General features: G+C 52.3%; 1 protein-coding gene across 1 annotated transcript in view; it reads left to right on the plus strand.

The window, feature by feature from the left end:
- AFAP1L1 (actin filament associated protein 1 like 1) overlaps nt 1–24,329 on the plus strand; it is a 63,428-nt gene that overhangs the window by 14,004 nt on the left and 25,095 nt on the right. The window contains exons 2-8 of the mRNA XM_040497271.1: nt 13,698–13,826; nt 14,597–14,680; nt 15,469–15,566; nt 16,939–17,047; nt 21,000–21,125; nt 21,796–22,007; nt 23,932–24,111. Of these exons, the coding sequence (XP_040353205.1) occupies nt 13,698–13,826; nt 14,597–14,680; nt 15,469–15,566; nt 16,939–17,047; nt 21,000–21,125; nt 21,796–22,007; nt 23,932–24,111 (938 nt within the window). The remainder of the gene's footprint in view (nt 1–13,697; nt 13,827–14,596; nt 14,681–15,468; nt 15,567–16,938; nt 17,048–20,999; nt 21,126–21,795; nt 22,008–23,931; nt 24,112–24,329) is intronic.

The raw sequence follows: 24,329 nt of genomic DNA on the forward strand, positions 1-24,329 counted from the left end.
GATTTCCAAAAGTTCTACACAGTGAACCTGATAGTGTCATCTTGGAGCCCCCACCCACAGGTCCAAGTCTGCCACGCAGTGCCCCCGGTGCCCCAAGGAACAAGTTGGCTCCACTCCCCCACCCCTTGAGTCCTTCTACTCTTGGAGACAGTTGTCAGAGGCAGGCTTTAAAGCCTTCTCCCTAGTCTTTGGCCCTTCTCTGAATTCTGGGCTGTCACTTAATGTGTACCCAGTGCACCTGCTGTGCACCCGCTGCTGTGCTGGGCACTGGGCAACAGTGACCCCGTCTCTCCCCTCACGGTTCAGTTTAATGCAGAAGGGTCCTGAACATGTCACCTGCTCTGGAGGGTGTAACAGGATGGCCTCACCTGTCCAGGAAAGCAGGACAGACCCCTTGGAGGAAGGGGCAGCTGCACCAACCCTCAAAAGATGAGTGGGCACCGTCTGGAGAGTGGGAGAGATTTTAAAAAACAATAAGTCAACTTGGGATATAGCAGGTGTGGCTGTGAGCCACTGGATGACAATCCACTGGATCCGCACAGCAACCCTGTAAGGGGTGGGTATTATCACGATCGCCATTTTGCAGATGAGGACGCACAGAGAAGTTAAGTAACTTGCCCAAGGTCACACAGTTAGTCTTTGGTAGCACTTGGAGGAGAACAAGCCAGGCAGAAGAACTGTCGTGAGCAAAGAGCACTGGGGTGGGGCCTCAGATATTGAAAATAGGTAAGAAATAGTAAAAAAAAGAACTTAAAAAAAAAAAACCATTGAACAGAACAAAGGTAAATACGTATTGCGTTCCAAATAGTGCAGCCTGAGGCAGCTCCTGGTGATTTTCTGGTTCTTTCATAGGCGGAGGTTTCTATGGGCTGTCATGTCAGCCTCATCCTTGGCCTTCTGAGTGGGAATGCTGTTCAGTCACATCTCTTGAATCCTGCAGGTTCTCTGTTGTTTGGAAAGAGGGGAAACAAATGGCATAGATGCGATTGATCACAGTCGGCTGATTGACAAAACTTCAGGGCTCTCACTTTTCAAAGACACTCTCAGACTTGAGTCTCACAACAGGCCTGAGAGGTAGGGAAGGGCAGTTGTCATCACTTGAGTTTAATGCTAAGGAAACTGAGGTTCAGAGACATGAAGCCAGTTGTCCAAGGTCACACAGCCGGGAAGTGTGGAGCTGGGGCTTGAGCCCTGGGCTTTCGGCTCTACATCCTGAGTTTTCTCCTCTATACCAAAACACGGTGGACAGTGAGAAGGCAGAACGATTTCTACCTGGCCCTTGTGACCTCCAGAAAGTTCATTAGCCTCTCTGGGCCTCAGTTTCTTCTCGGTAAAACGGGGATAAGAAGAGCTCCTACCATCCTACCATATAGGGCTGAGGCAAAGATTAGATGAGATAATAGGCACAGAGTGGTGGCCATAGAGAACATTCCCATAACCGAGTATCACACAACACAATGAATGAGCGCAACGACAGACAACAATACGGGTCAATCTCGGCAGCATGATAGTAAAGAAAAAGTCACAAAGGATTCCCTACAATGTTATTTATACCCTTTTTAAAAAAAATTTTTTTTTAACACTTATCCATTTTTGAGAGACAGAGAGAGGCAGAGCATGAGCAGGGGAGGGGGAGAGAGAGACACACACACAGAATCCGAAGGAGGCTCCAGGCTCCGAGCTGTTCGTCAGCACAGAGCCCGAAGCGGGGCCCGAACTCACGAACCGCCAAGACCATGACCTGAGCCGAAGTCGGACGCTCCACCGACTGAGCCACCCAGGAGCCCCAAATGTTATACCCTTTTAATGAGGTTAAAAACAACCACAGATTTTTTTTTTTTTTAATGTGTGGATATACCTGGTTGCAATAGCACTATACAGAAGGGAAAGCGAGAATGTGACAATTACAGCATTCAGGATGGCAGTCAGCTTGGGTAGGGGAGGCAGAAGCAGGAGACGGTAGTTAGATATAAAGATACAGTCGGGACCCCGGCGTTTGCCCTGAGTGGTAGATTTGTGGGTGTTTCCTACATGAGCGAAAGTAACCGATGACATAAGTCAATAACCAAATAAAAGTGCGGCACATGTGAACCAATGACGACAGTGTCTCCTGAAGCAAGGATTAGGACTAACTCCATTTTTATCCACCTGAAATTCTATTTATAAAAAGAAGTAGAAGTGTTAGCTCATGGGATATATCTCAATAAATGCTCATGGTCATTCTTGGATATCCTTATCATTATCTGTCTTATCTGCATACCCCGACCCTGGGGTCCTCAGTGTCCGCCGCGGGCTATGGGTGAGACGGGTGCTCAAACTCCAACTTCTCCGAAACAGAAAGCCCTGCCCGATGCAGGCCTCAGGCCTGGCACCCGTCTTGTGAATGGACACCAGTAGGGACAGGTCATGAGGTGCTCACTGCAGGTTCCAGCAATGGTAGAGCACCCCTGTTAGAAGGCCAGAACGTATTACAATGCAGCAATTGGAAGCTTAGGTCCTAGAGTTAGGTCTAGGTTTGAATCCTGGTTCTGCTCGCTGTGTGCCTTTAGGCAAATGACCGGGCTTCTCTGAGCCTCACTTGGCTCGCGGGTAAAACAGAGGGTAAAAAACGTACCTACCTCACAGTGTTGCATGAGGATTAAGTGAGGTGATCTATGCAAAATGCTTAGCACAACATCTGGAATATCAGTTAAGAGCTTAACAATACTACCTGCTTTTATCTTCCGGTATCCCAAGCCACTCCCAGGCCACTCCCGGGACTGTGTCTGTCCCCCCCAAGCGTCTGGTGAAGGCGGTGGGGCAGATTGCCGTAGGGGGAAACAGCTGCCATCTTGTGTGGGGGGCGAGCATGTGTGTGTCACAGTTTTCCACTTCCTCCTGGAACCATTTCCTTTGTGAGCTAAATAGGGAGGAATCTGCAGACAAAGGAACAATTCTGGGAGAGCCCAGTCCCACAGCCAAAAGCTATATCCTCGGAAGTCAGTGGCTTGGCCCGCCCCCTCCTGTCTGGAAACGGCTTCCCTGGTGGCCCAGGGCTGAGAAATCAGGTGCCCAGAGCAAGGGCTCTGCTGGTAGATGACGAGACCTGAGCAGAGCTGCTGCTGGAAAGGCCATTTAAGATGCAGGGCTTCCCCGAGCCTGTCACCCAGGCCTGACTGACTCTTGGGAAGAGAGTCCCCACAAAGGCTCCCATGACCCGCTTCCCCACTGACCTGCTACCTCCCTGGCCTCTGGCCTCCCTATCTTCCTGAAATAACAGTTGATCAGAGAAGTGTGCTCCCCAACGATCCCTAATAATAATCCCCACGATTTACAAACCCTCTCCCCGCTACCAACACATGGGCAATCCTGAAGCCCTCCTCACTGGAGAGGAAGGGGACACTGAGAGGGGCTAAATGCCTCACCGCAAATTCCACACTGGTAGGCGGGAGGCATAGCCCCAAACCAGTCCTCTCAGACCAAACCCCCCAAATCCTCCCCTCCCTCTTCCCCACCTCCCTCCCTTAGGATTCTGTATCTCTGGCCTCTGGAGTCAAACCTGCACCCTTCTCTTCGGCATGAAGGATATTGGGTTTCCTGCGCCAGCGGTAACGAACACACACAAAAGCCTTCCAAGGTGACCTCCCTCTGCCCTGCCTCGCACAGGGGCTATATTTAACTCCTGGCGAGCGGTCAGCACCGAGGCATTGGCTCTGCAGCTGGCTTTCTCCGCTGCTCCCTTTTCCTTCTTTCCCAGCCCACGTGAACCGCGGTCTTCCCCGAACCCCCGGGGACAACAGGAAGTGTTTGTTTTAGTGACCAACAATGCTGGTCCGACCCGCGCGGACCATCGTGCCCACTGTTTGGCCTTCACTTGGGCTCCGAGAGAAGCGCTTGTGAATTCAGAGGAAGGAAGCGAGACGGCCCCGTGGCCCCCGATGGGGAGATCTGCAGCAGCAGCAGCTCGGAAGAGAAGCCGCAGGGCTGCAGGTGGGGGCTCCTCTGCGGAGCTGACCCGGAGCTGCCGCGAAGGAGCCCTGGGGTGGGCACCCCTGAAGAGCCCCTCGCTGCTCTTCCCGTCCTGCAACCTGCCACCTGCCCGACGGGCCTAGCCCACCTTGTCATAAGAATTAAAGTGTGTAAATAATACATAGAAGTCTCTTAAAGCAGAGGGGTGCACGGAAGAGTGATGTAAATTGCTACTGTTTACTGAGAACTTACTACGTGCCAGACACTGGACTAGACGCATTCTCGCCGTTCCCACTGATGAAGTACGTGGGCTCATAGATCACTGGTGATGAACGCGAGGCACGGGGCCGTTGCGCACGTGTCCCAGAGGCGCACAGCTAGGCATCGCGGGGGACGGGACTTGAACTCAAGTAGTTAGTTTGGGTTCCTTAATACGTGTTAGTCATTATTATTTCCTAATTTATATGTTGGGGGTTAAAATCCCCCAACTACGAAACGGGCATCACTAAATCTGTTGGCAGCCATGCTCAGGCGAGGGTTACAAGCTCAACCAAAGAGGGTTTGGAGAGCTTAGCCAAGTAAGAAACTGGACTTCTGCTTCCTTTTGTTCCCCGGGGACTATTGTTACCTAGTTTTTTCTTCTTTCAGGCATCTTTTTACGGTGCTGATCCGCCATGATAGACATGGTTTTTAAATCGTGTTAACTAGCTGCCTGACTACCAACTCTTGTTTGTGAGATTTCATTCATCGCTCAAGTACCTTAAGCATGCGCTGTGTCAGGCACCTGCAGAAGCTGGGGCTGTTCCTGCCCTCGTAGAGTTCAGGCTCAAGTGGGGGTCGCTGATGTTAATTGAAGAAATGCGCGGTTAAATGAACACTTCACTATGGTCCACACCACAGGGAGAGTGATGCTATCCTCATGTAAAGTAGGGGGACAGAGGTAGTGGAGAATGGGAAACTTCCCTGAGGCAGTCATGAGGGAGCTGAGAGCTGAAGAGGGCATTACTGGTTGGCAGGAGAAGGGAGTTCTGACAAGCAGAGGGAACAGCATATGCAGAGGCCCTGGGTTAAGAGGGTGAGGAAAGGAGCAGGAAGGCAGCCTGGAGGGAGGTCTCTCTGGAAGGGCTCACAGAGTTGGAAGGCCACCAGAAAGGTTCCTCTCTGTTCCTTCCCCCCAACCCGAACGCTGAGGTCACACCTGCTAAGCGGACTGCTTTCCTTTCCAGGATGATCTGCCTTTCCGTCCCTACAGTGGGTCGTCATACCTCATGAACGCGTTAGCTTGCTAAAGCATGGCATATAGAAAGTCATCTCAAAACATGATCAAAAACTGTGAACGTAGGGGCGCCTGGGTGGCGCAGTCGGTTAAGCGTCCGACTTCAGCCAGGTCACGATCTCGCGGTCCGTGAGTTCGAGCCCCGCGTCAGGCTCTGGGCTGATGGCTCAGAGCCTGGAGCCTGTTTCCAATTCTGTGTCTCCCTCTCTCTCTGCCCCTCCCCCGTTCATGCTCTGTCTCTCTCTGCCCCAAAAAAAAAAAAATAAAAAAAAAAAAAAAAAAAAAGTTGAAAAAAAAAAAAAAAACTGTGAACGTAGCACCCTGGTTCTTTCTCCAGCTCAGGAGCCTTTATGAGATGGAAATTGGGTTATGTTGCCGTTTAGAAAATAAGAAAGAAAACTTGAAACAAACGGGGCATGTGAGCCCTTTGTAAAAACCCCCGTACTGACAACTTTCCTGTTTTTTCATTTTTAAATCATGTTTGCTGTATGTTCTCTTGACTTGGAAAACAAAGAAGGAGGAGTTATCTTTATCGTAAAGAGGCTTGTCACATAAGGGGGGGGGGGGAGAAATTGTATTTCCTCCCACTGCTTTTCATTTACTGAAACGGTAACTTGCAAGCTGTTTCCAAGCATTTTTACAAATTCCAGAGTCTAAAAGGTCCCCAGGAATGAGATCTCACAAGTCAGAGCGCCCACTGGGCTGACCATGTAGGTGCTGAAACAGGGGTTATTAAACCTGTGGTTTGCAGAAGGTTAATTATTCACTTGTGTCTTGTTATGGAAATTAGACTCTACCTTTGAGATCTCTAAATAAATCCAACCTTCCCTGCGTTAGAACCCATACTGGCTGTGGTAAAGAACTTTTGCTTGAAGGCGTCATTCATGCTGCATCTGGTGTGCAGAAAGGAGGCAGTCCTGGGAGCAAGTAACAGTGCTTTTTTGCCTGCTGGCTTATTTTCTGCTCTGTGCCATCTCATTTTGATTTAAATGGGGAGGGTGGGGGAGCAGAGAGAAAATTGATCTTAGTTGGGTATTCACCAGTAACAATAAATACTTAGTGGTCTGATCTTAAATACATTTTAAAATAGATTCCTAATTTTATTTGGCAAACTATTTTGCATCCCAGAGAACAATTATCACCCATCTTGGGTTTCTGAGCCTGTCTGTCCCACTTAGTGAAAGATTGAAGTTTTATAAACAATGATTAAACCATTTCTTCCTGTGTTCTTTTCCTCACTGGAATTCACTGTACCTCCCTAAGGCTCCGCTAAGCCAAACAAGATCAATGAAATGTATTCGTGGTTCTAAATAAACTTTAGACATAAGAGATAATGCTGTCCCAGTGCCCCAGTCTGTCCTCAGAAAGCAGACAGGACCTGGTCCAGGAGGGAACATAGAAGGGGGGGGCGGGTTAGGAATTGGTGAACGAGAGCCTTCCTGACTGGAGACAGCAGGGATAGGATTCCCCTGCAGCTGGAAGATGTCCCCCCACCTGGTAAGGGAGGGGGGTTGTCCTGGGGGGTGTGAACTCTCTGAGTAAAGGGGCTGCCTACTGCCCCTACCCCCCTACCCCTACTGCCATAGCCACCCTAAGCTCAGCGTCAAGTCCAGCGCCATCAATGGTCAATGTGATAAGGCTCGCAGGGTCCCCCCCGGTGTCCTCTTGTCCCCCGATACCCCCTCCCTTGTCCCCCACACCTGAAACCCCCTGGAGGTCACACACGAATGGTGAGGCACCTGTCCAGTGCACTGAGCCCCATACGCATGGCTTCATTTCATCTTTACAATGACCATGTGAAGCAGCTACCGTGATTATCTCCACGGTCTGCAGATAAAGAACTGGAAGCTTAGACGGGTTAAGAAATCTCCCCAGAGCCACAGCTGGAAAATGGCCAAGCTGGGAGGGACCAGACTGGGCACAGCCTGTGTTCCTCGCCACTCTTTGATGACTCAGCCAAGTAGCAACAAGCTTCGTGTGAGTCTAACGCTAGGGACTTTTATCTTCCATTGGTTGTGTGACCACGGTTAAGTCAAACAACCTCTTGGACGCTCACTTCTCTTTAAATCTTTAAAATGAGAAGACTGCCCTAGCCCATCAAAAAGTTCAGCAAATGCTTAGCGGGCAGCCAGTATGATTGAGACACAGCTCCTGTCCTCACGGAGCTCTCGTTACACAACTACGGCAGACCTGTCGCCAAATCCTCTCTGACCGGTGCTCTGGAATCTGCGCGGCCCTGGGGAGTATCAGGAAACGGCAACCATGACAATGGTATGGCTGTGATCGAGTGACCGCTGGCTCCAGGCACAGCACCGCAGACAGAGTGCCCCATGAGCATGACTACCGAGTTCGGCCAGCATAGGCGGTGGCCATCCTACCATTGTCACGACCCAGATGAGAAGGCCAGGGCTCAGAGCTCCCTCGAGTGCCACCCCTGTACAGCTGGGAAGTGGTGGCTCAGGAATCTCAGGAATCGCAGTGGAGCACATGTGACCCCGAGGCCCTAATCGCTGTGCTCCTCTAAGCAGGCTTCCGGGCTCCGGCTCTTTATATTCTGTAGGAGCCCTTATTCCCAGCTGGACATTCAGTTATTTCAAAAGTGGTGTCTATTGAGAACGTTTTAGGAAATGAGGAAGGGCTTCCCACGTTCCCTATGTTCACAGACGTGCCTTGTAGTTATGCGTTTTCCGGCCGAGCCTCTTTCAAAGGCTGCATCTTGGGATCACCTGGACTACTTGTTAAAATGCAACTTGCTGCCGGGGCGCCTGGGTGGCTCAGTTGGATAAGCGTCCGACTTCAGCTCAGGTCATGATCTCACGGTCTGTGGGTTCGAGCCCCCACGTCGGGCTCTGTGCTGACAGCTCAGAGCCTGGAACCTGATTCTGTGTGTGTGTGTGTGTGTCTCTCTCTGCTCCTCTCCCACTCATACTCTCTCACTCTCTCTCAAAAATAAACACTAAAAAAAAAAAAAAAAAAAAATGCAGCTTGCTGGGTCCCAGTAGAGGGCCTACTGAAAGAGCCACGCCAGATCAGGAGGGCCGGGCTGGGAATCTGCCTTTCCAACAACCCCCTCGGGAGTCTTATTGTTGCTAAAATGTGAGGTTGCTGTCCTGACGGTCTGTTTGAGGCCTAGCAGAACCACTGGCCGTATGCTTTCTCTCCAAATTAAATTCCGTGATGGTTCCAATCCCTGTGGTTTCGGTTTTCTGGCATGAAAGACGAAGCTGTGACAGAAGGCACATCCGAGTTCACTGCACCTGAAAGCCAGCTGTTTTACGAGGGCTCACAAGGGCTGTTTTACGTGGGTTATGGCATTTAGCTTGCGCCAAAACGTGGCGAAAGAATAGTCGTGTCCCGTGTAATTCCAGAGCTCTGTCCACGAAGGGCGTGTAAGGGAGTGTGAGCAGTCCGGATGGGAGTGTAGGGGACGTGGGGACCCCGGAAGGGACAGGCTGGGAAGTCAGGTAGGGCCACAGCATGAGAGGGACGGAGGAGGAGGGGGGAAGTTCTGTGCTAAGACGAGATAAGGAGAGAGATGAACCTTCTCGGATACAGGCTATCGACGCGTCTCTGCTCTCGGCACTTTGCACACACCTTCTCTCGGCGGTTCTGTACTGTCTTCGCAGAGCCAAACACTGGCTGAAAGCTCCCCGGTATCCAGGAGGGTGTAAAGGTGTCTCTGGGCTGAGATCCTGGGGTTGAGTCAGGTATATGCTTTGAGGAGCTTGTTTTTCTTCCTGGAGATCTTCACAGTGAGGGCTCTGAAATTCACCTGCAGGCCCAGTGGAGAGACTCACTAAGAATTTCAGCCCCACAGTAAGGGTCTCCACCCAGCCAGTGTGGGGAGCCCTGGTCAGGAGGCCTGATGACGTCCTGGCCCAGAGCCCTTTGGCAGGAGGGCTCTGAGGGGCCACTTGCCTCCTTCCTTCCCCAGGCCCAGCCTCCGCTGCCCTGAGCCCATGTTTTCTGGTGGTGGATTCAGGCACAGGTGCACACTTTGAAGTCAGACAGACCTGGGCTCCAGGCCCGGCCTTACCACTTACTGGTTGGGCAGCCTCACTTCTCTGAGCCTCCGCTCCCTCCCTCCGTGGGGCGCAGTTAGCAACGCTACGTCCCTCCTGCGCAGTTTCTGAGGATTAAACGGGAGGGTGCGCCCTAACTGCCCTGCACACAGTAACTGCTCGGCCCTCGGGAGGCTTCTCGCAGGTTCACTGCCCGGAGGCTGAGCTTTTCCCCACTGGCTCATGCTCCCTCTGCCAGCCAGCTGCACTTGAGAAATGCTGTGTGACTCTCCCTGGACCACCCACCACCTGCTGCCTGCCGGGCCCTTCCAGGCTGCAGAAGCCATTACGGGCATGAGGTGTCTCCTTGCTACCCATCTGCTTCTCCCAGCGTTGCTTGGTTCCTGCCTTCTCCTTTGCTCTGCCTGGACTTTTGTGACCATGCCTCCATTACACAAGAACATTTTTAGACGTCAGGGTCCCACGTTAGGAATCCCGTTAACAAGCAGGGAAAAACATTCAAAAAGTTGTTAACAAAGCTTGGGTCCTGCAACTCCCGCATTTCAATGCCGAGAACTCACTCACAACCTGATTGTGCTCGCTTTAGAAACAACTGCAACAAACCTCAAATTGGAAGCCGAAGAGGCTTTCGAAGCAGGAATGCTGCCACAAACAGACACTGGCTGATAGCAGCGAGAAGGAATCTCTGGGACCTCAGCACAAAATGACAGACCCAAAGGACGGGAGGGAGGAATGGACAAGAGGGGCGGACTTAGCAAATCCGAGGTCATTCATTGAAGGCTGGCAATTCTCAGCCAGGGGCGGGGGGGGGGGGGGGGGGCCAATGCCCCAAGATGCTTTCTGGGAGTCCACACAGTCAAAACTACTTTTATATAGTACTCAGACCCCATATGTCTTTATTTATTTATTTATTTATTTATTTATTTATATGTTTATTTTTGAGAGAGACAGAGGGCTAGCAGGGGAGGGGCAGATAGAGAGAGAGGGAGACACAGAATCCAAAGCAGTCTCTAAGGCTCTGAGCTGTCAGCACAGAGCCCAACGCGGGGCTCGAACTCATGAACCGTGAGCTCATGACCTGAGCCGAAATCAGACATTTAACAAACTGAGCCACCCAGGTGCCCCACTATTATTATTATTTTAGAGAGAGAGAGTGCGTGTGCTCAGGGGAGGGCCAGAAGGAGGAGAGCGAGCGTCTCGAGAAGGCTCCACACCTAGCACAGAGCTGGGTGTGGGCGGGGCTTGATCTCACGACTGTGAGATCATGAGCTGAGGTGAAATCAAGAGTTGGACGCTCAACTGACTGAACCACCCAGGCGCCCCCCGCCCCCCCCCCCGTATGTGTTTTTTCACTCCCATTCTTTCATGTTTGCAGTGGAGTTTTCCAGAGGTTGTGTCGTATGTGATGACACGACAGCTCTGAAAGCTAACGGGATGTGTGCCTGTGTATTCTCCTGGTTTAAAACGTTCTCAGCCTTAATTTGTAATACAGTCAAGATCGACAGATATAACCCACATAGAACCAAAGTTCTTTGGAGTCCTGGATAATCTTTTCGATTGTGCAAAGGAGTCCCCAGGCCAGAAAGTTGCAGAGCCACTGGTAGAGGGCTAAACAGTCACTGTGCCCCATGGCCTTGACATTCCCACATGATAGCAGAGCCGTGTCGGGAATTTTCGAATACGAACCATGGCTGCGAGCCACAAGAAAGCTGCCATGGTCCCCTGCGGTGCCTTCCTGGTAACATTTAGCATGGCCTCCCTTGTGTGTAATGACGTGGGTATACGATAAGGTGTGTGTGTGAGAGAGAGAGAGACAGAGACAGAGAGACAGAGACAGAGAGAGACGGAGAGGGAGCATACCCGCTGGAACAACGTCTTATTCATTTTCGAATCCCCCGAGTGGCGTGTAATCAGGCTCAGTAAATATTTTAGAACCGAGTTAACTTTCAATATATCTGATGAAGGTGCCAGACAGGTCTGTGACTCCATTTGTAAAGATTTCCTTTGCAACACCTAAAATTTACCTAAAATGATGTTATGATTTTAAGTGGTTTCCTGCTTCCAGGAGGGAAACCCACCCACCTAGAAGCCTCGCTCAGGCGGCAGTGCAGGGGCTCGGGCCCTGGAGGAAGCAGGGCCTCCAGGTCCCTTGCACTTGGGCTGTGGAGGCGAGCGGCGCCCCCTGCCGTCGTGCGACTCAACAGCTCCAGGAATCACACAAAGGTAGAATCAGCCTGGCTTCACCTCTTTCAAGCCGTGCAGCCATCCCACAGCCTTCCTCGGCCTCAGTTCCAGGGCATCCCAGCGCGACCTGCTCGCAGATGAGCTGTGCCGTGCTCGCAAAGCCCCTGCCTCAGCGCCCCGCGGCGGAGGGAGCTCAGTGTAGGTGACAGGATCGCCTTCGGCTCATTTACAACAAATCTGAGGTGACAGGGGAATGCCACAGAGAGACTGCCACGGCCACGCCACGTTTTTCCAACGACTGCCGCTATCTGTATGTAAGATTTCTATTTTTACAAAAAAGGTCCTGATGTGGTCATCTGTGCATGGAGCCCGGGCACTAAGCAGGCCCCAGACTAGATGCTAAGGAAGCTGAGATTCCTAGCACAGTCTACACCGTCTAGAGCCTCACGGCCTACTGAGGGAGCGGACGCTCCCAGCACAGACCAGCATGGTAAATAAATACTATAATGACAGCAGTCACAGCTGACTTGGGGTGAGCATTTACTCTGCATGGGGCAAAGCACTTTTCACGCAGGACATGATTAATCGTCACAGCAGCCATTTAAGGCAGGTGCTGTTCTTACCCCCGTGTACAGAGGAGGAAACTGAGTCACAGGCTAAGTAATCTGCAAAGGTCCCACGATGAAGGAATGATGGAGCCTGAACTTGAACCCGGGAGTCTGGTCCCAGGGCCGGTTCTCTTGTGCACAATGCTACAGCCCCTCTGACACACCCAGCCCCTGTAACTGCAAGCCAAAGTCTGGTTGTTTCCTTAGGGGGCCCAGAGTGGAGAGAAACACGGGGGGCTGGGAGTCCAGAGGTGGTAGCCGAAGGCCTGGCTCTCCTGAGGCGTCCGTGTATTTGCAAGCACGTCACTTCTCTTCTCTGAGCCTTGGTTGCTTCCTCTAAAAAGCATGTGTGATCATGGGACCTATCTCAAAACTTGTTGGCAGGCGTGTATAAAATACTGTAAGGCAGTATAGTGCCATGGTTGAAAGTGAGTGAGGAAACCAGGTCCAGTTGAGGCTCCACCGGCTGTGTGACCCTGGAGGAGTTATTTAACCACTCTGAGCCATAAAATGCTTGATAGTGGAGTCAAATGAGACTATACGTATGACAGGCGTAGCACAGCTCACGATAACTGCTCAACGTGGTTAGCTTTTATTTTTATTTATTTTTTTAATGTTTATTTAGTTTGAGAGAGTGAGCAGGGGAGGGGCAAGGAGAGATCGAGAGAGGGAGAGAGAGAGAGAAAAGCCTAAGCAGGCTCCGGCTGTCCACGCAGAGCCTGATTCGGGGCTCGACCCCACGAACTAAAAGATCACGACCCGAGCCGAAATTAAGAGTCAGATGCTTAACCGGCTGAGGCACCCAGGCCTCTCAGCACGGTTAGCTCTTAGTGTTTCTACTACTGTAACGAGGCTGGTCTTTGGTCTCAGGCGCACCAAGTCCCAAGCTACCGTTTGGGACAGGGAGACATCATGACCTCATGGCTGTGGCATGCTCCGGTCTTTAAAGGACTGTGTGCTGTCGAATGTCGCAGCTCTGTGTGCTCTCAAGAAGCAGCGTCAGCAGCAGCTGGGAGCTCCCTGGACATGCAGGGTCTCAGGCCCTGCCCCAGACCTGAGCCAGCCTCCGCGTTTTGACGAGATCCCGGGTCATTCCTAGATACACTCAAGTTTGAAAACCGCTGGTGAACACAGAAGGACTGGTGATAACGGTTTAGGGCCTGGGGTGGGAAGGGTTAATGTTTAGTTTGGCTCCCACCAAGGCACCGGAAACAGAAGGTTCCAGAGATTGAAGTGTATGAACTGATGAGACAGGAAGGCTCCCTTCCTGCCTGTGTGCTGGATGGCCGGGAGCTCCGGCCTGGCACCCGCACTGAGCCTCGAGCTGCAGTGACGAAGGCCCCTCGTGCTGGGGCAAAGACAGGCCCGAGAGCCTCTGCTCAGGGCTCAGCGTTGCCAGGCTGGCCTCGGGAGGGTCAGTCCTCAAGCCAAGGCCATATGGGGTCTGAGGCAGAGTGGGGGCGCCCAGAGGAGCCTCAGGGTTCACTGAGGACTCTCCCTCGGGAGGCGACTGGCCAGCGGCTGGGACAGCGGTGGGAGGGCTTCTGAGGTCTCCCTGTGGTGCCCGCCCTGCTCTCCGGCCCCTGCTTCCCCGGCCTCTAGTGGACGGAGGCGGGGCCCGGATCCTGACCCGGAGCCCTGGCTGTGCTCCCTCCCCAGCGCTGGAGCAGCTGCTCCCCGAGCTCACGGGACTGCTCAGCCTCCTGGACCACGAGGACCTGAGCGACACTGCCCTGGAGAAGAAGATGGCTGTGGCCTCCATCCTGCAGAGCCTGCAGCCCCTCCCAGGTCAGCCTTTGGCACTCTGCCCCCAGCTCCTCAAGAACCTTCAGTAACTCCCCAGGGCCTGCGGCACGAGGAAGCCTAGGGCTCGCCGCGTGGCCGACGTCCTCATCCACTCTGTTCCTTCTCTACCCTGGGCGTGTTCTTCGTACGCCTCCGCCCTCCAGCCACTGAAACTCACGTACGCAACCCACGCTCCACACACACCACGCAGCACGCACATCGCACTCCGTGTGCTCAGCGGCAGGCGTCCTCGTCCGCCCCGCCAGGTGATCACTGCGAAGTCCAGAGCTGAGTCAGCTCCGACGAGCTGTGCCGTGTCCCGCAGTGTTGGAGGGGTCTGAGTGACCGGCGGGGTGGGGGTGGGGTGGGGGTGGGGTGGGGGGAGGGGGGTGTCACCTCTGGGTGACTCTCGGAGCCTCACTTCCGGTGACAGAACAGGCCGATGTCATCAGCAGCCCTCACAGCACTGTGGGAGGGGCCGTGGCTGGCCCACTGTGCTCGGCCCTGTTTGTCCCCTGGCAGTCCCCAGAGCAGCCCCAGTGCCGGGCCCTGGGCCCCGTTTCACTTGCAGAAGGAGATGCTCAGGTACAATAAAAACAAGAACAAAGTTTGAGAACCCGGGAACTCACGCAGGGTGCGCGCATACGCGGTCCGTGGTGCCGCGTCCCGGTGGGTTCGAGTCCCAGTAGCAGGAGGGGGAGACCGGGCCCTCCTCAGAGGCGACAGGTCCCCCTCCCTCCTCACTGCCGGCGTACTCACCCCTCTTCTCACAGCCAAAGAAGTCTCCTGCCTGTATGTGAACACAGCGGACCTCCACTCCGGGCCCAGCTTCGTGGAGTCCCTCTTTGAGGAGTTCGGTGAGCGGCCCTCTCCCACCCCTGCACTGGGAGCCGTCCTCCCCCTGCGCGTGTGAGTCCCCTGCCCGGCCTCTGGAAGGGCCCTCGGACGCGGTGGGGGCCCGGCTCTGATGTTGCAACGCTGAGTCACTTCAGGCAAGTCGCTTGGCCTCCCTGCGCCCTGCCAGGTCTGAAAGCCTAGTCAGAGTCTGTACGGTCATGGGAATCATCCCCCGGATTGGAGGAGAGGTAGGGATGAACGTGCAGGCCAAAGAAGGTGTGGCGCGTCCCGTGCTCTCTCCCCTGCCACTCCCGTCCACCGGTAGTGGCCTCATGGCCCCGGGGATGGGCGGTCCCTGCGCCTCCGCAGAAAGCGGAGTGGCACCGTGGGCATGGGAGCAGCCCCGATGGGCAGCGGGCAGGGCGTGGTGGCCCCTGCTCCTTCCCGAGGGCGGACAGCACTATTCTGCATGGAGAGAGCTGCGGGTCAGGTGGAAGTCTCAGGGACTGAAAGACTGAGGGAAGACACTTTGCCTTCACTGCCCAACTCTTGAAACCCTCCAAAGCACCACACCAGGTAGGGTCTTATTGGACCCTCTTGATAACCCTGGCAGACAGACAAGGCAAGGGATTATTGGGACCAGTTTACAGGTGAGAAGGCCAAACAGGTCTCAGAGTGATGAAGTCACTTAACCAATGTCACTAACAAAGGAGGGGGTGGAGGCCTCCTGACCCCAAATCCAGCCTTCTTCCCGTTTTACCGTGCTCATCCTTGGCTTTCTCTGCCCCAATGGCCTGACCCTTGGTAGACTGTGACCTGAGTGACCTCCGGGACTTGCCAGAGGATGACGGGGAGCCCTGCAAAGGAGCCAGCCCTGAGCCAGCCAAGAGCCCATCTTTGAGACATGTGAGTCACAGCCTGGGTTCCCACATCCTCCAGCCCTCTGTCCCTCTGAAGTGATGAGGGGAGCTTTCCCCCTAACGCCTGGGACCCTCCTGGCTGTGTAGGACCCTGTTCTGAGGGGAGAAACCGGGAGGGGGGTGCTCAGTTGGTTAAACGTCTGACTCTTGATTTTGGCTCAGGTCATGATCTCAGGGTCGTGAGATCAAGCTCTGAGTCAGGCTCTTTGCTGGGTGTGGAGCCTGCTTAGGATTCTCTCCACCCCGCTCTCTCTCAAATGAATAAATAATGAAAGAAAGAAAGAAAGAAAGAAAGAAAGAAAGAAAGAAAGAGAAAAAGGAAGGAAGGAAGGAAGGGAGGGAGGGAGGAAGGGAGGGAGGAAGGGAGGGAGAAACAGGCTGTGACAATATTTCACTGGCTCATGATGTGCTCACTGTGCCCATGCTGAGCAGGGATGATGCAGTGAACTGACCCTTCCCTTTAAGCACATGGGATGTTCCCCACCCCAACTTCTGATTGCCGTGATAATTAACATGGAGTGTGGGGAATGCTCTGGACCAGGAGTTGGTGGCCCTCCACCCTCCCCCCTGCGGCTGTGTGGTCTTGGGCAAATCACCTTTCCTTTCTTAGCCTATCATGTATAAAATAAAGGTTTGGATCATGTCTAGGGTTCCCAGCCTTTGTCCAAGGAATTGAGGGAAGGGGCCCATAATCACATCAAACGTTATCTGTCAACTACCTAATTCACTATCATCATCACCATCCAGTGGTACCAATTGCTGACCCCTTATGGCGTCCTTTACACGCTCCCAACAACTGATGGAGGTTGGTGCCATTAATGTCCCCGTTTTACAGGTAAAGAAACTGAGGCTTAGAGTAAGTGACATGTCAGTGTCCCACCACTAGTAAGCGATGGAGCCTAATCCCGGTAGAGCAGGGGTTCCCTGGCCCCAGAGCCTAAGGCATTGTTGCCTCGCTAAGTCACACGCGTTCCATTTACTTGTCCTGCTGTTCCTCGCCTGAATAGAGATGGGGTTCCAGAGTATTGCAGAAGTCACTGTAGCTTTTGATAATTCTGCACGTGCTTAATCAAAAGCACTAACTACGTCTCTGTGGCAGCCCACACAGCTTTTAGATATTACAGAGAAGCCCTGATGCTTCAACAAGTTGGGCAAGGAGGAGAGAACCAAGCAAACTGTCGGCAAACAGCTTCCCACCTCTGCCCTTGTGCCACTCTGTCACAAGTTATGGCTTCCGTTCAGAAACGGTTCCTAGGGGCTCCGGCCTCCCCCTGCCCCAGCCTCGTCCCCTCCCTCCGCCTGTTCCCTCTGCTTTCCTGGCCGCCTAGGTCTCATCCGCCTCCTTTGTCCCCCTTCAGGCAGCCGACCTGCCTCCACCGCTTCCCAACAGGCCCCCACCTGAGGACTACTATGAAGAGGCCCTTCCCCTGGGACCGGGCAAGTCCCCTGAGTACATCAGCTCCCACAGTAAGTTCTCGTCCCCTGCGGGACTGTCCTGCTGGGGCTGGCATTCCAAGGCCAGCACCGTCCAGCCCCGCCTACGTCCTGAGAACCTGGCCTCTCTAATGGTGGCCTGGAAAGGCGGTCAGTGGGCATGGCCCCAGGGATCAGGGGCTTAGGTTCCAGTCCCAGTTCTGTGCGGCCTTGGACAACTCCCTTCCCTGCCCTGAAAATAAGAAAGGGGCTGGATCCATGGATATAGATGTGCCTGGATGGAGGTGCACAAATGACCGCTGCATCCTGGGTTCTAGCACTGAACCTGCTGCTGGCCTAAGTGCTCCTCCTCGGTGGACTGGTGAGACGGTTCGTACTTAGCAGGACCGCATCTTCTAGGTGGGCGAGGTTACAAAGTCAGTGCCTAGGATAAAAAAGCACATGGCTGAAATCAAAAGGTCTCCCATGTAGAGGGTGGTCACCCCAGGGAATTCACAAAACGATGTAGGAAGTTATAGAAGCTTTACTTATATTTAGCTCAACACTTCTTTTAAAAACTTTCCATGTCAATGTTTTAGAGTTATAGTCTTTATAATCTAATAATAGCATAATGCTTGTAAACAGTCTATACATATAAGAGAGAGACATATATGTATATAATTTGCCCATAAATAAATGGAAGTACATTATATGATTACATTTTTACTGATAGGTGGACCCGATAAAATAATTTAGAGGGCACTGGTGCAAATTACACTTGAAAAATCTCTTAAATCGGCCACAAAGAGTCTCTGCTTTTGACCGACCTCTTAATGGGTTTCCTCCCGCAGTGAGACAAATGGGTGTTTCTCTGAGGATCAGAGAAGTCACTGGCTTGGATATAGGAACTTCACATGACACACAAGAGTCTCTATCCTGGTCTTTGTGTGCCCCAGCATTCGTAGTTGAACTTGTATGACATAATGTTTATGCGATGCTATCCTGTCATTCAGTAGCTCAGTGGAATATCTTCCAACCTCCAAAAAATAAATAAAATAGGTCTGTCTGTGCCGATCAGAAATGAGTTCCAAGATACAGCCACTGAAAAATATTCAAACGCTGCAGAATACTGCATTTAATAGGATTCCATTTGTTCCTTGATGGGATACACACATCCCTGCATTCATTTAAAAAAATTTTTTTAATATTTATTTATTTTTGAGACAGAGAGAGACAGAGCATGAATGGGGGAGGGGCAGAGAGAGAGGGAGACACAGAATCGGAAGCAGGCTCCAGGCTCTGAGTCATCAGCCCAGAGCCTGACGCGGGGCTCGAACTCACGAACCGTGAAATCGTGACCTGAGCTGAAGTCGGACGTTCAACCGACTGAGCCACCCAGGCGCCCCATCTGCATTCATTTAAATGACTCTCCTGGGATATGCAAGAAACTGTCAACAGCATTCCCCTGTGGGAATTAAATGGAAATCTGGTGAAGGGAACATAGTTTCCCATTCATACTCTTTTGTACTGATTGTGCTTTTCACCCTGGGCATATTTTCTGTATTGTAACAAAATACACATAACGTGAAATGGACCATGTCAACCATTTGACGGGTGTGCAATCAGTGGCATTTAGTACATTCACAGGACTGTGCAGCCAGTTCCCACACCTTTTCATCACTCAAAGAGGAAACGCCATCCCCGTTAAGCAGTCGTTCTTGTTCGCCTTCCCCCTGCGCCCCTGGCAATCACCAGTCTGCTTTCCGCCCCTGTGGATTTGCCTATTCTGAATATTTCACGTGAATAGCATCATACAATGTGTGGCCTTTTGCGTCTGGCTCATTTCCCTTTAGCGTAGTGTTCCCAAGGTTAATCTGCGTCACTGCGTGTACCAGCCCTCATTTGCTCTTTATGGCCAAGTAATATTCCAGTGTAGGGAGAGACCACGTTTTGTTTAGTCTTTCATCAGTTGATGGACGCCTGGGTTCTCTCCACCTCTGGGCTACTGCGGTATATTATTTTCACCACTAATAAACTAGTTAAAGCAGAGTGGAGTGCTGGGGTTGGACCAGGGGATCAGTGGCTGTCTTCAGCCTTGAGATTCTTGGTGTCTGTGGGGCTCCAAGCGGCGGTTTGTATGGGAAACAGGTGACTTTGTTCTGTTCTCCACTTGAGGACAGGGGAGGAGGGCGGAGACAAAGCGCTGCCGGGCCCTGAATCCCAGGTCAAGCCCCTCAGCTGGGTGAAGCCCCTCCACCTCCCCAGGGAGCTCATGGCTCCCCTCAGATGAGGCAGCAGGGATCCTGGGGCAGGAGGGAAGGGCGGGCCTCAGGAAGGGTCAGGGAGCTTGACCAGGGAGAGGGCGCCAAGCCCATCAGGGAATATCCTTCCTCTGACCCGATGTCCAGCCCTGCCAGGTGTTCAAGAGCACTGCCCCGGGTGTCCCCTCCCTCTTCCCCGTCACACCTCCCCCCACCATCCACCTCACAGGATGTTGCCAGCATCTGAGGCTTCAGAGAGCCTGCTGGGAAGGGCAGGCTGGGGCCATCACTTGGGAGCTAGCACTGGGTATCCTAGTTGCTGGGAATTCGAGTGCTGCTGTTCTCAGGAAACAGATGGATGGTAGGGGCTGGGAGCCCAGAGCAGCACGTTGCAGAACAGTGTGGTTTGACAGCCAGTTGTACTGGGTGAAGAAGGAAGGCTTCCTGGAAGAGGGTATGTGCCCCTATTCCCTGAGCGGGCAACCTCAGTTCTTATCCAGGCTCTGTCACTAGCAAACTGTGTGGAGCCTCAGTTTCCTCATCTGTAAAATGGGGCTGATACCTATCTCCCTGCATTATGGGAATCAAAGGAGGTGAAAATAATAATGACATCTAGCATCCGTCTAGCACATTCTGTGTGCCAGGCACTGTGCTAAGAGCTTGTATGAATTTTATCACTCGTCCAAGGTGGGCACTGTTCACATCACTTTAGGGTGAAGGCCCTGAAATGCAGAGAAACTGTGGGATTTTTCCCCCCAAGGTCACTAAACAAATGGTGGCGACAAATTTGATCTCAAATCTGATCCAACCCAAAGCACGTGCCCTTAACCCACTGGCCTTCAGAGCATGCCCTAGTGACCATCTGGATCAAAATAATCCTAACTGTTGAAAAAAAAAATCCAATTTCTTGAACTTCCGTATAGTTTTTATTTTTCCATGTTTTGTAATGCCCTATTAAATAGGCTTTTAAAAAAAAATGCAGATTCCTCAGCTCAGCCCACACCAGTGAATCAGAATCTCTGGGGGTACAGCCCGGGCATCTGCATTTTAAAGAGACCCCGGTAGTTCCGATGCAGAATACAATTTAAGATAGCCCCCACCCCTGCGCTGTGCTGCCAGCTCAGTGGGAATGTGCTGGGAAAATTCCACGTAGACAGCTGTTGTGGTCACTGTTGCAAGCACTACCATTATCTTCTTTAGTCCAGTTCCTCCGTGGTATAGCCACAGAGGTTTAGGAGAATCGCTTTCACCAGAGGGAGCAAGCATATGCATCAGGAGGGGAGTGGAAGGACTGAGGTGACAGAAGACAAGGGGGGCTGAGCCCAGGCAGCTGGAGCACCACTCCTTGCCGTACAGGGATCAGAGCCGTGACCAAGATACACACACACACACACACACACACCAATGCCGTGGGATCACTGAGGAGGGGCTGACTGTTCTCTGCCCGAGAAGGTCAGAAGAAAGATCTTTGATCTGGGTATTGAAGGATGAGTAGGAGTTCTCTAGCAAAAGCTAAGACAGCACACAGAATAGCGTGAACACAGCCTGGAGGTGTGACAGGGCCCAGCAGGGCAGCTCCTGGTCACAGGAGCACAGAGAGCATGTGGGGAGCTAGAGCAGAGAGAAGGCCCCTCACCATGGCCAGGGAGCTGCGGGGAGCTGCACTGTCTCTTCCCCAAGCAGGGCCAGGGTGTCTGGGGTCTTCCTCAGCCACAGCCCCTGCAGTCTGCCTGTCTCTCTCCAAGGTGCTGCTCCCTCCACCAACCCCACAGATGGCTGCAGCCCGGCCCACTCCATCATGGACGGCTACTACGAGGATGCAGATAGCAGCTACCCTGCGACCAGGATGAATGGGGAACTAAAGAACTCCTGTAAGTACGGGGCAGGTATTCAGAAGGGTTCTGTCCTCAGAGAGCAGGCCTGACCTGATCCTTGGAATACACGTGTGTGCCAGCCCCTCTGGGTCACCACAGAAGCCCCAAGCCCTGGTACTCAGTGACTCCAGGGTTCAGTGGAAGGACCACTGGCATGGGAGTCAGGAGCCCTGGATCTAACCCTCGCCCTGATCCTTGGTGACTGACCTCGAATGAGTCATTTATTCTCTTTGAGCCTCCAGTTGCCTTCTGTATAAATTGGGGATTTGCGGGTGCTGTGAGAGTCCCTTGAGATTGTGGATGTGAAGATGTTGGGGTAATGACAGTAGCTGATGTTCACTGAGTGCCCGCCGAGTGCCAGGCACTGGGCTGAACACTCTGCATTCACTGGTGCTCACAGCCGGATGAGGTAGATACTGTCCTTCATTATGACCATGTTACCGATAAGAAAGCTGGACTCTGAGAAGTGAAGTCACCGAGATCGCAAGGCCAGTGGTAAATCTATACAGCATGGTGCCCATGCAGGGGTTTAGCGACCACCACAATCACACCTCACGCCCACCCCCTCCCGGTCCCGGGACCCTGGGGCAAGGACATCTGCACAAGGGTATGGAGGTGCCTCCCAGGCAATGACACAGTAGCGGGTCCTTTCCTGTGGTTCCTGCAGACAACGACTCTGACGCAATGAGCAGCTCCTACGAGTCCTACGACGAGGAGGAGGAGGAAGGGAAAGGGCCACAGCCCACGCACCAGTGGCCCTCGGAGGAGGCCTCCATGCACCTGGTGAGGGACTGCAGGATATGTGCCTTCCTGCTGCGGAAAAAGCGCTTCGGGCAATGGGCCAAGCAGCTGACCGTCATCAAGGAGGACCAGCTCCTGGTGAGTGGCTGCGGATATGTGCCTCTGGGCCTCACGTGTGTGTGTGTGTGTGTGTGTATGTGTGTGTGTGTGTGTGTGTGTGTGCAGGCATGTCTGCCTCAGTTCCTCTGGGCTTGCTTTGTGCACAGAGGCTCTCCCACTAGAGCAGAATGGAAACACACACACATATTCAAAGACCTGATAAAGACGTTGCCAAGTTTTGTTTTGCCAGGAATGAATTTTTTATCACTTAAAATTATTTTATTTTTTTTTAGAGACAGAGGGAAAGTGTACAAGCAGGGGATGGGGCGGGGGGAGAGAGAGAGAGAGAGAAAGAGAGAGAAAGAGCATGAGCACAGGAGAGGCAGAGAGAGAAAGAATCCCAAGCAGCCTCCATACTGTCAGCACAGAGCCAGACGTAGGGGCTAGAACTTATGAACCGTGAGATCATGACCTGAGCCAAAATCAAGAGTCAGACACTTAACTGACTGAGCCACCCAGGCACCCCAGTCACTTTAAAACAATGTTTGTTGTTTTCATTAGGCAAGTAAATGTGTTCATTTATAAAACTAGAGAAAAACATGATGAAAACCATTTTTCAAAAGCCACCTACAATCCCATTGATCAAGGGCTAACCACTGTTAAGTTTTAATATACATATTTCCACTCTCATTTCCACACATCTGTCTTTTCTAAAACTGAGCCCATTGTAACCAAGCACTTACAATGGAACTTGCTTTCTTAGTTTTTTTTTTTTTTTTTTTACTTTGCCATCATTTCGTAAAAGAAAATGAGCCTTTAATTCCAGAGTAGGAATGCGGACATAATTCAAAAATATTCATAGCTGTTTAACCCCAAGTCTGTTGACAAGCCTTGCCCAACAGATACTCATTTGAAACATGACATTTTTTTCATCCTGGAGCAGTGAGAAGCTCACCCCAGGCCAGAACCAGTCCCAAGGTCATGACCCTTCTTCCCACTCCTTAGGCCATTTTTTTTCTTGACATATTGCATTGGTTAGGATCTCCAACACAATGTAAATGTCGGTGGAAGAGCAGGCGCCCTTGTCTCAGTCCAGAGCTCAAAGCGAGAGTTGCAAAGTTCACTATTAAGGCTGATATTTGCTCTGACAGGTCTGTAGAAGGCCTTTATTATCACATTAAGGAAGTCCCCCCTCTGTAGGTCTAGTTTGCTCATTTATACTACAGATGGGTGGGGAATTTTATCAAATGCCTATTCTGTGTCTATTGATAGATGTGGCTTTTCTTTTTTTTCTACTTATATGATGAATTATAGTGTTGGTTTTTAAAGGCTAGTGCACACTTGCAATCCCAGAATAAATAAAGAATAAATAAAGTCTTGATACAGTATGCTTTTTATATGTGTCAGATTCCATTTGCTAATTTTTTTGTAGGGCTTTTGCAACCAGGTTGAGATGAGCTTATCATTTTTCTTTTTTGGAATGTCATTGTCAGGTCTCAGTATCAAGGTAATGCTGGCTTCATAATAAGAATTGGGAAGTGATAATCATTGATAAACTATTGATAAACCAAGCCCAGTCTTCCATCGCGCCTAGAATTCTCTCTCCCACATTCCTGCTAGGTAGCCCATTAGGAGCACGGAGCTGGCTTCCTTCCGAGCCAGGCTGTGTCTTCTCTGGTTCTTTAGACTAGAATGGTCTACCTAGTTTTATGCTAAAATCTGCCTCTTCCTGATGGGTGGTTGTGCCCCTGGGGCCCCGCAGTAGCCCTTGAGATCTGAAGATTGTCCAAAAATGCCCCCTTTCCAGACTACTCTTCTCTGGAATGAATAGCCACAGCCTCTGTCTTCATGCAGTGCCCACAGCTGGGCTTGGTGGGGGAGGTCTCTGTGGGGTAGGTCGAGCCCCCCCAAGTCCTCCTCCGCCCTCCCCTCCAGAAGGCTGACCCCGTCTCTTCCTGCCCAGTGCTACAAAAGCTCCAAGGACCGGCAGCCGCATCTGAGGCTGGCGCTGGATATCTGCAGCGTCATCTACGTGCCCAAGGACAGCCGGCACAAGAGGCATGAGCTGCGCTTCTCCCAGGGGGCTACCGAGGTGCTGGTGCTGGCACTACAGAGCCGGGAGCAAGCCGAGGAGTGGCTCAAGGTACTGTGCCCTCTCTGCCCCACCCCTCCCGCCCCTCCTTCCTCTCTTCCCAGGCCCGGCTCTCAGCACAGTGGGCTCTCATCCCTGGGAGAGCAGGCCTTGCTCAGGGGAGGGGTGGTGATCGGCGACCTGTGCATGGCGAGGGCTTAACTCGTGGAAGTGGGCTCAGACATCTCCAGGAGACAGACCCCAGGCTGGAGTCCTGCCTTCCTTCTAGT

This window comes from Herpailurus yagouaroundi, unplaced genomic scaffold (assembly GCF_014898765.1).
Source record: "Herpailurus yagouaroundi ecotype Mexico unplaced genomic scaffold, PumYag 29, whole genome shotgun sequence".
In the NCBI taxonomy this organism is placed as follows: Eukaryota; Metazoa; Chordata; class Mammalia; order Carnivora; family Felidae; genus Herpailurus; species Herpailurus yagouaroundi.